We start from the raw sequence: 16675 nt of genomic DNA on the forward strand, positions 1-16675 counted from the left end.
TGTGTAATCATTAACTCTTGTGTGTTTTTCTGTACTCTACCGTATGCAATGTTTTCTTGTATGGGGATGGGACGACAGTATTCAACCACCCACCGTGTTTTGACAATGTTCCAGCTCACGTCACATCTGGTGCATTAAACACAAACCCTACTGAACTACTGACTGAGATATCAACGAATACTGACTGAGATATCAACGAATGCTTACGTTACAGTGTGAAATATCCTCATAAAATACCACAAACCAATTTACAATTTTAAAAACAACATAAAAGCGAAATATTTTGAGCAGTAACACTCGCATATCGATGAATAAATCTTAACTGTCTTCAGTAGATAGAGACAGAGACAGAGACAGAGAATCAATGCTGTTGTTCTCCACTCTCCTCTGACTTGGTCCAGAAAATAGCATCAGCTGAGTATATCAGCAAACATATGCCTTAGCCATGCTCAGAAGTATTGCCACCTCAGAGTGAATGCATAAGGGGGCGATGATGATTGACAACTTTTGGTTACGCTGGGCTATAAATGCTATTTCAAAAGGAAAATTAGACATATTACACATCATTAGAAGGCTTATACGGTCACCTACTGGATAAATTAATTGTCAATCAAGCCAGGTTGTACTAAAAAGGGCGACAACACTGCAAATAACATTTTTATTTATATTACCCACAGCTATTTTTGAAGGTACCCAGGCGTCACAAATGAACATATTTCACAAACAGATTGTTGAAGACAATAAATAACCACTGAATCTTGAAAGGGACATGTTTAACCATGTAAAACCAAAGGTAAGATTTTATATTTATTCTATATGTAATCACATATATTGAAAGTAGAATGCCATAATATAATTCTTCTATAATTCCTGTTTATTTCAGTGTTCAGTGAGCAGTGTTTTTCACAGCTGTACTTGCATACCTTCAACTATTATTGGCTTTATCTTGTTGCTATGACAGAATACAAATTTTTAGTGGTGAAAGGATGTTTTTATGTATGCCCAGATAGACACTATTGTCCAGTGTGTCATGAGTGGGGGGTGTAGTTGCAGATGAGACTGCAGCGAGGGGGTGAGTGTTAAATGAACGACCAGAGCGACAATGGTGGCGCTGCGAAACTCCGTATTGGCATAGTTGTTGCGTACCGTCTACTAATGAAACTAAAACAAAGCATTTCTGTTTTTAACGCATACTTTGGTTGCAGTAGCACTGAATGTCTAAGAGGTTATGGTCTATTCTGCTAGTTCAGAAGGAATTATTTTTAATTTTGACAAATTTCACATTTATTTTCACTTCCCGAAAACAGGTTTAGATAAACTGGACTTGCTTAAAGGTACATTGAACCTGCAGTCTTTCTTTATATGCCCCATAGACGCCATGGTGAAGCTACTGGCATAGAAGAAAAAAACAAATCTAAAAAACATTGAAAAAGCCCGAACTTAACAATGAAACAGTTGCATAAAATACTATCAGAACCGTTAGGATTGATGAAAAATATTACTAAAATAAGACCCAGGTTGAAAATGTCTTTAATGTCTGCTTCACACACTTTGTATCGTTTCCAGATGGCTGACATTTTGAGAAAGATATACAGTAGCAGTAGCATTCCAATGTAGCTTGTGCATGAACTCTGCTCACATTTGTTACATAATGAAGCCGAAATACAGATTGGACAAAATAATAATAAACCTGCTGTCTACCAATCACGTGTTATGGAGCGAAAACCAGCCAGGTCCCATCCAGGGCTGATTGATCAGTGCACCCCTAATTCATTCAGTGTTGCTCAAACTTCCCACCCCATAAACATTTACACATGACCAAATCATACCAAATTTCATACAAACAAATACTGCATAGGCTTCCTGAGTGTATTATTTCCTGGGCAACACAGTTGGCAACTGTACGTTTCCCCAATGGAGCCACTGGCCACGGTCTGGATTCCACTCAAGTCTGTGAGGCTCATGAATGATCTACATTATGATGCCTTAATCAAATGAGCCACCCAAAACTGCATTTTAAGTCCATTCAATTGATCACTGATTATTGAGCTCCAGAAGTATTTTATGTTATGTTATTCTCATTTAGATGGGTAGAGAACCTGGGCATGGGGGAAGGGGTTCTTCCTAAGCTTTTTCAAAAATAATAAATCTAACCTTACTAACTTTGTTTGCAAGACAAGTAAAACGTCTGCTTAAAGTAGGGATGTTAACAGTTAAGCGAATAACAGTCAATCATTAATAAAAATGCTGACTAATATATTTTATTGATTAAATAGTTCAATTTCAGTATACCATATAAATTAATAACCTAATGCTGGTGATTAGATTTTAGACTAGAAAAACGTTACTCCGTCGTTGGACACAAATCCCCTTGACTGGTGGAAAGTTAACGAGTCAAGGTTCCCTCGACAGGCAGCAATAGTAAATGCTATTTGTCCATCAGCGCCATCTGCGCACGTCTTCACAGCTGCCGGTCTCACCTTCAGCAGACTGCGCACCAGAATGATCCCATAGCACACAGACATGCTCACAGTCCTTAACAAAAATGCTTAGGTATTAAGGTACGTAATGGCATATAGGCTATGTTGTTCATGTTATGGATATGTTACAGAATTCAGGAATATTGATCAGGAATAGTGTAGGAACAGGATAATGAAACAAAAAAAATCTCATTCATTTTCCCATCCTTCTCAAATCTTATTGATGTTACAGCTTCATTTCAGTTTCTCCGGAAACATCACACGGTTTCCGCCAGTGTATTGCAAGCCCGGCGGCCCGCCGGACCTAAGCATCGGGGAATTTTTTTTAATGTATTTTTAAGATGTTTTTTAAACTACAGTTACAGTGGGGCGGCTCGGTTGGAAAGCTCACCAGTGACATCTGTTGGTTAAAATGTGAACGCACTATAGGAAAACAGCAGGTCTGAGATCAGTGTTCTTTACCATCATTGTGCGTAGTGACGTTCAACACTTGACGCTTCCAACTATCACAAGCTAACGTTACCTAGCAGGCCACCATTTCTTATTTAGTAGGCTAACTACGTTACAAACTGCGTTATCACTTCATCTCGTTGGTAAGGACATTCTTTTTATATTAACTTAAGCAGTGTGTAGATAACGTTATAATAGAAGCATGAATGTAAAGTTCGATACATTGTAACATTACATGACTTAATCGCCATCGAATTAACGACTTCACTTGTTTATTAATAATGTTAGCTTGATGACATTGATGTGCACGACAACGTTGTCATAAAATTTTTCCCGACCATGAAAACTGCCTGACTTGTTTACATTTGGACAGATGTGGCTACTGAGTAAATCTATCGTTGTTTCTGTCGCAGCATTTTCGACACAAGTAATATTGGAAAAATCCTAAAATTTCTTCTTACGGTGAAGATTGCATGACCGGCAACCGTAGAAATGTGGTAACACAGTGGCAAAATTAGGCTATATCTAGAAATACCATCTTTGGGGAAAAAACGCTGCGGTTGAGGGTCAGGCACTCTTCACGGTAAGAAGAAATTTCAGGATTTATTTCGATATTGCTTGTGTCGAAAGGGCTGCAACGGAAACAACGATAGATTTATGTGTCCAAAATGTAGGCAGTTTTCACAGTCGGGAAAAATTTTATGACAACGTGGTCATTTAGCTAACTTAGCTAGCTAGCCAAACAGTCAGTAACACAGATACTTCCTTTGTGACATTTAGGGATAATGTCAAGGAGGAAAGGTACTGTAAAAGCTAAAAAATCTTAGACAGTTTTTTAAATGTTTAAATGTGCCCAGCATTCCAAGGCTTGTTGTAAGATTCAGTAGCTAATCAGGACTTGAATACAAGTTTTTGTAGAGTGTAAAACTTGTGTTATTTATTTTTATTTTATTTAATTTCTTTTGTTGTTGTTGAAAACACAGAATTCCAAGACTGTACATTGTTGTCAGATTCTTTGTAAAGCCGGGCACCCACCGCACGCGTATCGACCGCGAGCGCACTACGCGCGTAACTGAAGCGTAGTTGAAGTACTGTTATTACAACGGCAGCGGGCGACGTCGTCTCCACCAGATGCGAACGCGTCGCGTACCGGCTGTGAAGCTCGCGCGACACAAGCGAACTGAAGCGTAGTTTTTCGCTTCAGTTCTATTTTTTCGGCTTGTCGCGCGTCACGATGGCCTGTTTATACACAGAAATATGCTCTAAAATGCTAGGTATACATGCTCTGATTTATATTTCATCCTTATATTACTGGGGGTGTGTCCCTAGTTACCTCCCAGATATTTTATAAGCAGGAAAAAAAAAAAATACAAGCCTTTTCGTTTTGTAAAAATAAATAAATAAATAACTGGAACCTGGGGAAAAGGCAAACTTAGTTTCGCTGTCTTATTTTGCGGAGGGGGTGGGGTAAATTTGAAAATACACCACAGAAAATCGTAGCCTATTGAATGACCGATTGACAAGTGAATGCACCGAGCAACGGTTTGTTAGCTCGAATGTTGGAAGGTAGTTTTTAACCAACCATTGCTCAGCCTATTTGACTTCTCCGATGTCTTCGTTCGCCGTGCTTTCAAAAAGGGCTTGTTAATAAAAATCAGATAATCCACAGAGCTTTAAAAAAAATCTGATTATTTAGTGGTCTTGCCGATGAAAATGCACCTATTTTATAAATGAAGTTGTAAGCAAGCCTTTTTTGCACTTGTACTTCAAAGCTTCCGGTGTTCATGACGTTGTGGTGTTCATATCCCTTCAAGTTTAAACTGTTATCTTTTTGACGATGAACTGATTTTACTAAATATGATCATATAAATGTTTTGACGTGAATAACAAGACGACACGGGAATTCCCAATGGTTGATTATGGATTATTATTATTATTATGATCATTACATATTCTTCACAAAGTTGGCACGCTTGTTAACCAAGCAAATAAATTAATACCGTTTGAGATTGTTATGCAGGCTACGTTGCGATTTAAGTTTATGGTAATTATTTAAAGCGTTTACTTTCTCACGTATTTACATATAAAAAAATATTAAGAAATATTACCAAATTAACAGAATGAAAAAGGTCTCTCACCAAGTATTCACTTAACCCATAATCAAAAGTCCTGAACAAACGTGAAATACACGATGTAAGCCCACTGCAGACTGCGAGAGCTACTGGGAATATATAGCTTTTACGCAAGCCTTTGCGCGACACAAACGGAACCAGTGGAGACACCCTACGCGTCGCGTCGTGCTGCTTCGCCCTGCTGTTCACGCGACGCTTACGCGACGCGTGCGGTGGGTGCCCGGCGTAAGACTCTGCTATGCTGTAAATAGTTGTAGATTTTTTTTAATGTGTGTTGAATAAATTACTTATTTATAATAACATTCACATTACGTAGTCATATTTTCAAATCTCCAGTCAGCTTTTAGCACTGACTTAATGTAGGGCCCTGCGTTATAGCTTTTATAAATTCTCAATTCCGTGAGTTCGTCCGTGATTCTGTTATCACAGAAACTATAGGGCCCTACCTTAATGCTGCCATCAGTCTGTCGCTGGCCCGCGCCGGGCCCCCATCAAAAAAGACACTTGGCCGCTGGCCCGCGCCGGGCTGCCAGCCCCCGTCAAAAGATACTTGCTTCCGGGCCTAACAACCTTTCTCAGGGAAACCCTGCATCAGTAGCTTCAACTGAAGAGAAAAAGACCTTTGATTTGACTGTTGAGATTACCTGCTCAATTTCATCATTTTTCATGTGTTCAATTTGCCTTCATTTGGAAAGCCTGTGATTAAATGAAGTGTACTGTAGGTGGTGACATTATGTACTGCTCATACTTCAAACTTCTTTTAAAATATTCAGACACACCCCCACAAACAACCATGACCTGCAGCTGTAGAAGCACTGCATTATTTGAATCATCGGAACTCATTTACACGTCTACTGTACAGGACAGGTTCTGTTACATAACTTCCAATCAATAGCTTATTTGGTGGTAGAACCAGCCTGAAATTCCAGCTGTTCAGGTAAAATACGTTGGATTTTGTGAATCTCACTGTGTAAGAGCATCATGAGCCTGGATGAAGATATCTTGGGCTTGGGCAGGGAACTCCTTTGTGTTGAACTCAGAGTCAAGCTCCTTGATCTTGCGTATTCTGCAAATACAAAGACATTATTAAACCCTTCATGTAGATTCCAAATCTGGCCAATCTTTGCCCATTTATGTAGAATTCAATTTTAGGCTTAATAACTCAAGATGTCAGCATCACAGAGACCTGGAAAATGGCTTAACCCCTTTGCACCAGCCCCTTAGTGGCTGGGACACTGGCGTGCTCCGATTGCTGAACTCAGACATTCATTGCTCTGGCAACTATGAGTGGAAACAACAAAACTCTGTGTTTTAGCTCTATTACTACACAATATACAACAACAATGCTAAATACGGAGTTTCTGAGTACCACCATTGTTGCGTAGGTCGTCCATTGAACCCCCTCCTGTCTCATCTGCAACCATACCCTCCAAGCATGACACACTGAACAATAGCATTATAAAAATACTCTTTCACCACCAAATATTTGTATTCCATCATAGCAACAAGATAAAGCCAACAATAACCCAAAAGTATGCTAATGCAGCGGTGAAAAATGCTGCTTACGGAACAGCGAAATACACAAGAGGGATTTTCATAGAATTTTTGTACGAGGTCATTCTACTGTCAATATCGTTGACTAAATATGGAGTAAATATACAATCTTACCATTGGTTTTACATGTAAATATGTCCCTTTCAATATTCAGCACTCATTTATTGTCTTGAACAATCCTTTTTTGAGAAATAAACATGCAAATAGAACATGGGGGTAGGTATTTACAACAGCATCATGCAAAACCTCACTTTCATTTTATGACAGCGTAATTCCTTTCAGTTTGTTCATCTTATTTTCGATATTGTTGTATTCGCATTAGACAAAAGTTAGCCTTTGCTAATAATCGTCATAAAATTTGTATTGGGCGCTAACTAACAGCCCTAGCTGTTGGTATGGAACGTAAATGGCATGGAAAATACTCATTCAAATTTTATGTGTGCTGATATGTGCTAGATGAACGTAAGATTTCCTTTGGAATGATCATGATAGTAACATGTTGTTCCATCCCCGTGCAACAAAAGATTACATACTGTAGAATACTGAAAAACATACAAGTGTGAATGATTACATATTTAGGTATGAGTACTACAGTATGTCGCAATGTTTTTGCACGTGATATCAATGTTTCATCTTAAACCATCATAAAGAGACAAATTTATATGCTTTATAATGTACAAAAACCATTCATTCATTTTTGAAGAGGTTTTGGACCCCTAGATATCTTACAGCCCTATACTGATAAAAAATATGGTAATTCTCACTTGAAAATGATGAAAAACCAAGTTGCATAAGTCAAAACTGTTCATTTGCATTGAAATATATGATTGTGTTATAATTTACAGAAATGCACAATTTAGGTGGTTTGGATAGATTTGGAGACACGAAGGGACGCCAGGCTCCACTGCTTCCTTTTTGCTTCAAAGATCTTTAGAATCTTTAGAATAGATCTTTAGTTCCACATATAACCCTCAGATCTTGCGTACTTGTGGCCAAGGAGTTTATGATCCAGAGCATGTATAGTCTTACTTGCAATATACATGTGATTTCTCAGTATTTCATTTCAAATGGAAGGAGAACAAGCATTTTCACCAAGATAATTGAATATGTGGTACTTTGTTTCTACCCAAATTATGTATATAATCTAACCTAGTAGTTTTAGAATGTAAATGGTGCAACTGTCTTCATTTAAACCATTTTACAAGTCTCTGTGATGCTCACATCTGGAGTTATAAAGCCTTAAATAGTACACCCCCTAAATGGGTGAGGATTGGGCAGATCTGGCATCTGCACAAAGGGGTTAAATGAAGCAAGACTCTTGTACCATTTACAATACGAACTTTACAATGCTAACTAACAAACATATGCCTTAGCCAAGCTCAGAATTTCTCAATTATAATGATATTTTCCAAGATATGATGAAAGTAATCGATAAAATTTTTCCAGTTGCAGTGTCTTTTACTGCTACCACAGACTGAATGCGTAATGCAGCTATAATGAGACAAAACTTTTGGTTACGCTGGGCTATACACTATTCTAACCATAAAATTAGACATATTATACATAATTCGAAAGCTTATTCTGTCACCTACTGGATAGATTAATTGTTTGATCAAGCCAGATTGTACTACAAAGGATGACAACACTGTAAACAACGTGTGGTATTACACAGAGCTATTTTGGAAGGTACCCAGGCGTCATAAATGAGCGCATATTTCACAAACAGATTGTATATTTATTCCATATTTGGTCACAGATATTGACAGAACGACATGGTATAATTTTTGAAAAATTCCTTGTTTTTTTTAAGTGTTCAGTGAGCAGGGTTTTTCACAGCTGTACTGCCATTCCTTCGGCGGTTGTTGGCTTTATCTTGTTGCTGCGATGGAATACAAATTTTTAGTGGTAAAAGAATGTTTTTATGTATGCCCAGATAGACACTATTGTCCATGTGGCATAGTTGTGCTGAATTACCAACTAATAAAGCTAGAACACAGAGTTCGTGTTTTCAACTCATAATTTGGTTGCAGAAGCACAGAATGTCTGAATTGAGGAACTTAGGTACGCCGGCATGCCAGCCATTAGGGGCATTGTGCGGAGGGGTTAAAAACTTCTGACCTCAATGCATATACTTCCCACTCTAAAAACTCATCAGTAGGCCAAAGAAAGATCAACATGTTTAGAAACTGTCTTACGCCAACAGGGAGGCAGCACTCTGTTTCAACTGCTCTGTGCGCTGCTTCAGTCCTTCTTTTGACAGGCCTGAGAGTCGAGCATCACCCTCCGGGGGGATGTATGGATCAAAGACTCCGGCTGGAGAGAGAACACCACAAACACCACTTAAGTTCACATGCAAGAACAATGATGAATCAGGACAAAATCACGCTCTCAACTTAATGTAACATCATATCAAGTAACAACATATCCTTGTAACAAAACTGGCTAGAATTTTTATGTAAGAATGCATTTCTCCATTTTGATGTACCCGAAGGAGTGTTGCTATAAGACTGAAGTACATAAGAATATACTGAATGCAGTCATTAGACCAGTACCATAGGCTGAGAGGCACATGTTTACAATGGCAAAGAATAATGTCTGCCTTGTGTAAGGATGTAGCAATGTGACGGTTAAATTTAATTCAAATGTACCAGTGCAAGAAATGTTGACAGCTCTTTCCATGTATTCCTGTCGTACAACAACACCGGCTTGGCCAGCTCTTGCTTCCAGGTTGTCAGGGCTGTGCCCTTTACCACCAACTACTGGTGGGATGAAGTAGCGCTTCTTAGTCCGGAAAGGGATAACAGAGGGAAAGTGACGCTGCATAGCTGGGTCCAACAAAGCTTCTGCATTCTACATAAAAACACAAAAGGCAATATAAATACATCAGTCATAGTGCAAACCAAACGTTTTCCAATGACCCACTGCAATGAATGGCTATCTTACCATAATCATTCATGCTTAGTGCAACTCACAAACAAGGACAAGTAACAAGTACAATACAAAGAGATTTAAACAAGTCACACCCCAGATGGGTTTCACAGTTTTTTTGCCAAAAGGGAACATAAGTGATACATCCATCGTTATTTATCTGTACTGCAGATCTAATACTTGCATCTTTAATTACGTGACAGTTTATCAGTGTGCCCAGTTATGCTTGCTGGGAGTTCATTCGACAACACCTACTATTTACTATTTGCTTCTATTTACTCATTCAAATCTCCATTAAAAGATAATTTTTCATACAACACAACTTCCCTCTCACTAAAGCTCTCACCACTACTTGCTTTACTCTGCAGCTCATATTATTTTTTACTGTATTTACCTTTATGTTCTTATTTGAATTAATCACAAAAAACTGTTTGTTTTAAGTGAAATGTTAGCATTTGCCAAAAGCCTCGAAAGACATGATATGAAATTGATCAGCCCTAATGCTAGCGTCAGCCTGCTCCCCATCAAGGGTCATCAGCACAAATATTTCATAACTGCTACAGCTCCGTACATGTCTACTGTACTTCAAACAACATGCACTCACCACTGGGAAGATTTCTGAAGATTCAAACCTTGTGGTAGTGTTATTCCTGCATGTAACTTAGCTCTTCTCATGATAAGCATACAATTAAACTAGCTAAAAAACATCAAACAGTCCAGGCAAAGACATCAAAAATGTGCATTTGCAACATTTATAATGTTATATACTTTTACATCTAGCTAGCTAGCTAACTACAAATACAATCTTAAATTTTAGTGCTAGCGAGCTATAGGCCTATCACAGTCGTCACACAGTTAGCTAGCTAGTCTAGTTCGCTTTAAATGACAATTGTCACGAAGATCCTAGCTAGCTACAGTCGTGGCCGAACATATTGGCACCCTTGCATTTTTTTCAAATAACACACCATTTCTACCAGAAACTTGTGGAATTAAAACATCTTTTGGTATCCACCATGTATTTCTTTGGTTTGCAGAGGAACAAAACAAAAAAGCTGAAAAAAATACTGAATCCTAGCTTATTCCATACGGAAATCCAAAAATGGCCTGGACAATATTATTGGCACCTTTTTAGAAGTTGCAAGAAATAACTGGATTTCAAGCAGGTGATGCACCTTGAACTCACATGTGGTGAGTCACAGGTGCCTGCAATCTAATAATCACTAATTCAACCAATTTAAATGGAGCAAAGCACTCATTCTGCTGTTTTGTGTCACTGCGTGTACCATACTGAGCATGGAGAAAAGAAAAAAAGCAGAGAATTGTCTGAGGAGGTCAGACAGAAGATCGGAGCCAAGCATGGACATCTCAAGGCTACAAGTCCATCTCCAGAAACCTTGATGTTCCTGTATCCACCGTGCGCAATATTATCAAGAAGTTTAAGGCCCATGGTACTGTAGCCAACCTCCCTGGAAGAGGACGCAAGAGAAGAGTTGACCAAATATTGCAACAAAGGATTGTTTGAATGGTGGAGAAAGGACCTGACAACTGCAAAACAGATTCAAGCTGACCTTCAGACACAAGTTACAACTGTTTCAACTCGCACCATTGGTCGCCAACTCAATGAAAGGGGATTCTATGGTAGGAGACCCAGTAGGACCCCACTGCTGAGAGAGAGACACAAGAAAGCCCGACTGGAGTTTGCCAAAACACACCTGAACAAGCTAAAATCCTTCTGGGAGAATGTCCACTTCGGTGGCCTGTGGCAGGCTTGTTTGCCACAGTCCTGTGGACAGATGAGACTAAATTAGAGCTTTTTGGTAAATCCCATAAACTCTGTTTACAGGAAAAAAAATGAAGCCTTCAAAAAAAAAAGAACACTGTCCCAACAGTCAAACATGGAGGAGGTTCACTGATGTTTTGGGGTTGCTTTGCCGCCGCTAGTACTGGGTGCCTTGAATCTACTCTGATGTAAACTTATCTGGTTACAATCTGTTTCGACAGGATAGGTCATCTAAAGGTGGGGGGGTGGCAATCCCTACCAAAGTACACCTTCATTGCACTTAGCTAAGTCCATTCCTAAACAGTTCGATTTACTTGTCCTTAACATCAAGCTATCCAACAGCTTTTCTCTGTTAGTAGCTGGCTGTTATCGCCCTCCATCAGCACCAGCATGTACCCTTGTGGCCTTAAGCAGTGTCCTGGCGCCTTTCACCAGGTCTGAGCTTGTCCTACTAGGTGACCTCAATTGGGATATGCTTAAGCCTCCTGAGAAAGTTGTGCAACAATTTGACTCCCTAAATCTCCACCAAATCATAGCCCACCCTACCAGGTATGACCCCAATATCCCTGATAAGGCTACATTGATTCTCCACACATGTACCAATCTGGTGTGTTTTGCAATGACCTCAGCGACCACTGTTTCATTGCCTGTGTTCACAAAAGCCTCTCTGTCAAACTGCCTGTCATCATCAGTGATAAGCGTATTCTAAAACATTTCAATACTCAAGCGTTCTTACATGACCTGGCCAATGTAAGCTGGTGTAGTTTCTGTTCAGGGACCTTTTTAGTGCTGTGATCAACAAGCATGCCCCCATTAAGAAACTACGGATAAAAAATCGCCTCAGTCCCTGGTTTAATCGAGATTTGGCAGCGCTGCTACAACAAAAAAATGTCGCCTGGCACAAAGCACGTCTATCCAGGTCTGCCACTGAAAGACTTTTGTTTCATCAGATCCAGAATAAGGCCACACAAGCTGTGCGACAGGTCAAAGCTGGCTACTTTAAGGAGCAATTTACATTATGTGGCGCTGACCCCAATACATTTTGGAAAACGGTGAAAAAACTCGAGAACAAATCCTCTTCTCTGCCCTTGTCACTTAAAGTGGATGATCTTGTAGTTACAGATAAGAACTCTATGGCTGATATCTTCAATCGACACTTTATAAAGTCTGGTTTTGTTTTTGAGTCTTTAATCACCACCTGTATATCAAAGAGTCCCTCGCCCTTAAGCCCTAACCCTTAGCCACCTGCAGCCCCTAGTCCTGTTTGCCCTCCCAGCCTCCATGCTCCCCTTCACAGTTTTTCCCTCTGGCCCATCTTGGAAGGGGAGGTTTTCAGGGAATTGATCTCTCGGGACCCCAAAAAAAACAGCTGGGTCTGATAAGCTTGCCACGTTTTTTATCAACATTGTGATCAGGCTGACCCAAACAGTTACAGGCCCATTTTTATATTGCCTTGTGTTTCCAAGGTATTTGAAAAACTTGTTAACAAACAGCTAACTGACTATCTGGATGTGTATGGTATACTATCTGGGGTGCAGTCTGGTTTTCGTTCTGGGTACGGTTGTGTTACAGCTACTTTAAAGGTTCTCAATGATATTACATCTGCATTAGATGTCAAACAACACTGTGCTGCAATATTCATTGACCTTGCCAAAGCTTTCGATACGGTTGATCATACCATTCTTATAAATAGACTGAGCAGCATTGGGGTCACTAATCACTCACTGGCTTGGTTCTCTCACTATCCCTCTCACCGGGTGCAACGCGTGAGGTATGAGAACCTTCTCTCTCACCCTCTCCCAGTCACCAGGGGTGTCCCCCAAGGCTCCATACTTGCTCCCACACCATTCTCCATATACATCAATAACATCCATCAGGCTGCTGGTAACTCACTCATTCACCTATATGCTGATGACACAATTCTTTATGCTACTGGTCCTTCCCCCAATACTGTACTAACCACACTCCAGGATAGCTTCCTCCAAATCCAACAGGCTTTTATCCACCTTAAACTGTCTCTTAACACCTCCAAGACTAAGGTTATGTGGTTCTGCTGGAAGGGTGCCACACCCCCTCCAGCCCTCAACATCATCACCAGTGAGGGAGCTACCCTGGATCAGTCTATAAGTACTTGGGCATCTGGCTAGACAGCATGCTATCCTCCCACCACATCTCTAAGCTGCAGTCTAAGGCCAAGGCCAAACTCAGGTTCCTTTATTAAAATAGTTTCACTTTTACCTCTGCTGCCAATCTCACCCTCATACAAATGACTATTCTTCACATGTTCGATTACGGTGACATAATATAAAGGTCTGCATGCAAAGTTACACTTTGCAAGCTTGATAATCTTTACCATTCTGCTATCCGGTTTGCCACAAATGCCCCCTTCCAAACACACCACTGCACTCTTTACTCTTTGGTCAACTGGCCCTCCCTTCACACCCGTCGTAACATTCACTAGCTTACTCTCATTTACAAGACCCTTCTCGGTCTATCACCTCCCTACCTATGTCATCTGCTGCACCCTATGTTTGTCACACACAACAACCGGCCCTCACTCCATATCCAATTGAAAATCCCCAAAACCAACACCTCCCTCGATCTTACATCATTTCAATCCGCTGCTGCCTGCGACTGGAATGCACTACAAAAAACCCTAAAACTGGATACATTTATTATCATTTATGCCTTCAAACATGCCATCTCAGACATTTTCACTGATTCCTGAAACTGTTTTTCTACCATGTAATTAGAGCCCGACCGATATATCGGCCAGGCCGGTATATCGGCCATTATTTGACTTTTTTGACGACATCGGGATCGGCAGTTATGCCGCCGATGTGTCCCGATATTTGAATAAGTATAATAAACAAAAAAACAATGATTATTTATCTGTACTTGTCTGTTCGAACGTTGTAGTTGCTATTTACTAGAATTATCCAGTAGAGGGAGCTCTAATACAAGTGTGAACTGCAGCAGCTGACGCGCTACTTCTGTAATAAGATGTTTGTCACTCGTGCCTCATCCAATATTCTCCACTGCAAGACTTGTCTGCACAGATTCGAATGCCGCAATAAAGGTATGTATATTTAGTGAAAGTAAATGCATTTATACGACCACTATGTTTATCAATCCTCATTATCAAGCGAGCGAGCTAGCTAACATATTTGGTTCACTTTAGCAAGCTAGCTGGCTAGCAAGCCTTTATGAAGTGGCAGTGAGCACATAAGCAGCGTAGGATCTACATTTCCAGAGGACATCGCTGTATTCTCAAATAAATAACCAGCCAAAATAAAATGGTGATTGAATGCATCACACATTTGTTTTTTTATCTGAGATAATGATATTAGCTACTATATGATGCTGTGTCAATAGCCAACGTGTTATTGCAAGCGAGTGTGTCATCTAGTCACGTGTCATCGTAGCAAGCTGACCAGACAGTAAAAACGCAGATAAAACACTTCTAACGTGGTTTATTTTAAGCCATGTTATCTAGCTTTGTCGTGATAACATGAGAGAAGGATTGCTGTTGGAGAAGTGAATCAACCAACAGTTAGCGCGGGTAACCTGCACGAAAGCGCATTGTAGTTTTTTTCACGCATTTCATCCAGTCAATTTAATTTCATCTAACGTTACACTTGATTCACTCTTTGGCTCCGCTAGATAATGTCTTACTCTTTGAGATCATGTAGTAGAAATAAAATAAGAAAATATAATTTATTTAACTTACTGAGAATATATAATAAGAAATAATGAGGCTGTGTCAATAGCTATTGCGAGCGAGTGTGTCATCTAGTCACGCATCAGAGCGCATTGTAGTTATTTTCACCACCAAATTCTTATGGACAGGGAAGATTGCTAGATAGTCTTACTCTTTGAGATCACGTAGTAGGAATAAAATAAGAAAATATAATTAATGTACTGAGAATAGATACTAAGAAATAATAACAAATGAATAACACCAACAACAATAATAATAATAATAATATTATTAATAAAAACACGTTTGAAACTGGAAAACAGACTTTTTTAAATTCATTTTTTATAGATGGCTGGAAAAGAAAGGAGTAAAATCTTTTAATTTTTTATCTAAAAAGTTCTTTGTGTGTTTATTTCTATTTTTATTTGTTTGCTTATAAGTTAAATGTTCTTAAATATAGAAACTTTAATAAAATATAAGTTTTTCAAATTGATTTGAAAATGTTGCACTTTTTGACAAAATATCGGTCAAAACATCGGTAATCGGTGGGCTAGGAGACTCTCCAAAATCGGGATCAGCATCGGACCCAAAAATCTGGCATCGGTCGGGCTCTACATGTAATATCCCCATAACACTCCTTTGTTTTGTTTTTTTCTTCTCCCCCATATCTCGTTTGTTGACTGTTGTTTGCTTGCCTGTGTTTTCATGTGCCTATGTTTAGTTTGTTATTATTGATGTATTTTGTGCTTTTAACATGCTTTTATCTTCTAGCCCACCTCCCCTTCCCTTAAGTAGCTTTTGTCACTTGTCAGGCCGGTACTTTGGAGTGCAATATTTCACCCAGTGTCACAAAGCTGTGTCTCCAGTAGGACAATGACACGAACCACACATCAAAAAGCACCCAGGAATGGTTAAAAAAAAAACACTGGACTGTTCTGAAGTGGCCAGCAATGAGTCCAGATTTAAATCCCATTGAACACCTGTGGAGAGATCTGAAAAAAGCAGTTGGAAGAAGGCACCCTTCAAATCTGAGAGAACTGGAGTAGTTTGAAAAAGAAGAGTGGGCCAAACTGCCAGTAGAGAGGTGTAGGAATCTCACTGAAGTCTATAGGAAGTGCTTGACATCAGCTATTCTCTCCAAAGGCTGTGCTACCTAATATTAAATCTAGGGTGTCAATAATCTTGTAAACGCCATTTCTGTTTATTTTATGATTTAAAAGGATATGTTAAGTTCTGAATCAAAAACAAAGTTTCTGTACTATTAACAGTGAAATAAAGAATTGTGGAGACCAAATACTTTTGTCAATTTCAACTTATTTTACAGACAATTGAGTTTTTTTTTTTTTTTATGTGCAAGGGTGCCAATATTTTCAGCCATGACTGTACTAAAAAAATAACAGTAGTCACCGCAGTTGTAATTAGCTATCACGCTAACAGATGGCAAAGACAATACGTCCATAATGTTAATATAGCCTAACTGGCAAGCCAAATGTAACTACTTTTTAACTAGGCTCCTGTAGCTACCCAGTTACCATTTTATCTGTTCTGCCTACAGTGAGACTGGGAGACTGGAATGAGAGACATTCATGGGAGCAACGTGATCCCTTTTTCCTGCTGTGTGTGTTGTGTTGCGTTAGTTTTGTAATATTGT

At 39.4% G+C, this 16675-nt stretch overlaps 1 protein-coding gene across 1 annotated transcript in view; it reads right to left on the bottom strand.

The window, feature by feature from the left end:
* Positions 1–16675, bottom strand: part of mrpl45 (mitochondrial ribosomal protein L45) — a 58195-nt gene that overhangs the window by 14181 nt on the left and 27339 nt on the right. The window contains exons 2-4 of the mRNA XM_035404919.1: positions 9265–9466; positions 8812–8929; positions 6030–6128 (exon numbers count right to left, since the gene is read on the bottom strand). Of these exons, the coding sequence (XP_035260810.1) occupies positions 6030–6128; positions 8812–8929; positions 9265–9466 (419 nt within the window). The remainder of the gene's footprint in view (positions 1–6029; positions 6129–8811; positions 8930–9264; positions 9467–16675) is intronic.

Source organism: Anguilla anguilla, chromosome 2 (assembly GCF_013347855.1).
Source record: "Anguilla anguilla isolate fAngAng1 chromosome 2, fAngAng1.pri, whole genome shotgun sequence".
Classification (NCBI taxonomy): domain Eukaryota; kingdom Metazoa; phylum Chordata; class Actinopteri; order Anguilliformes; family Anguillidae; genus Anguilla; species Anguilla anguilla.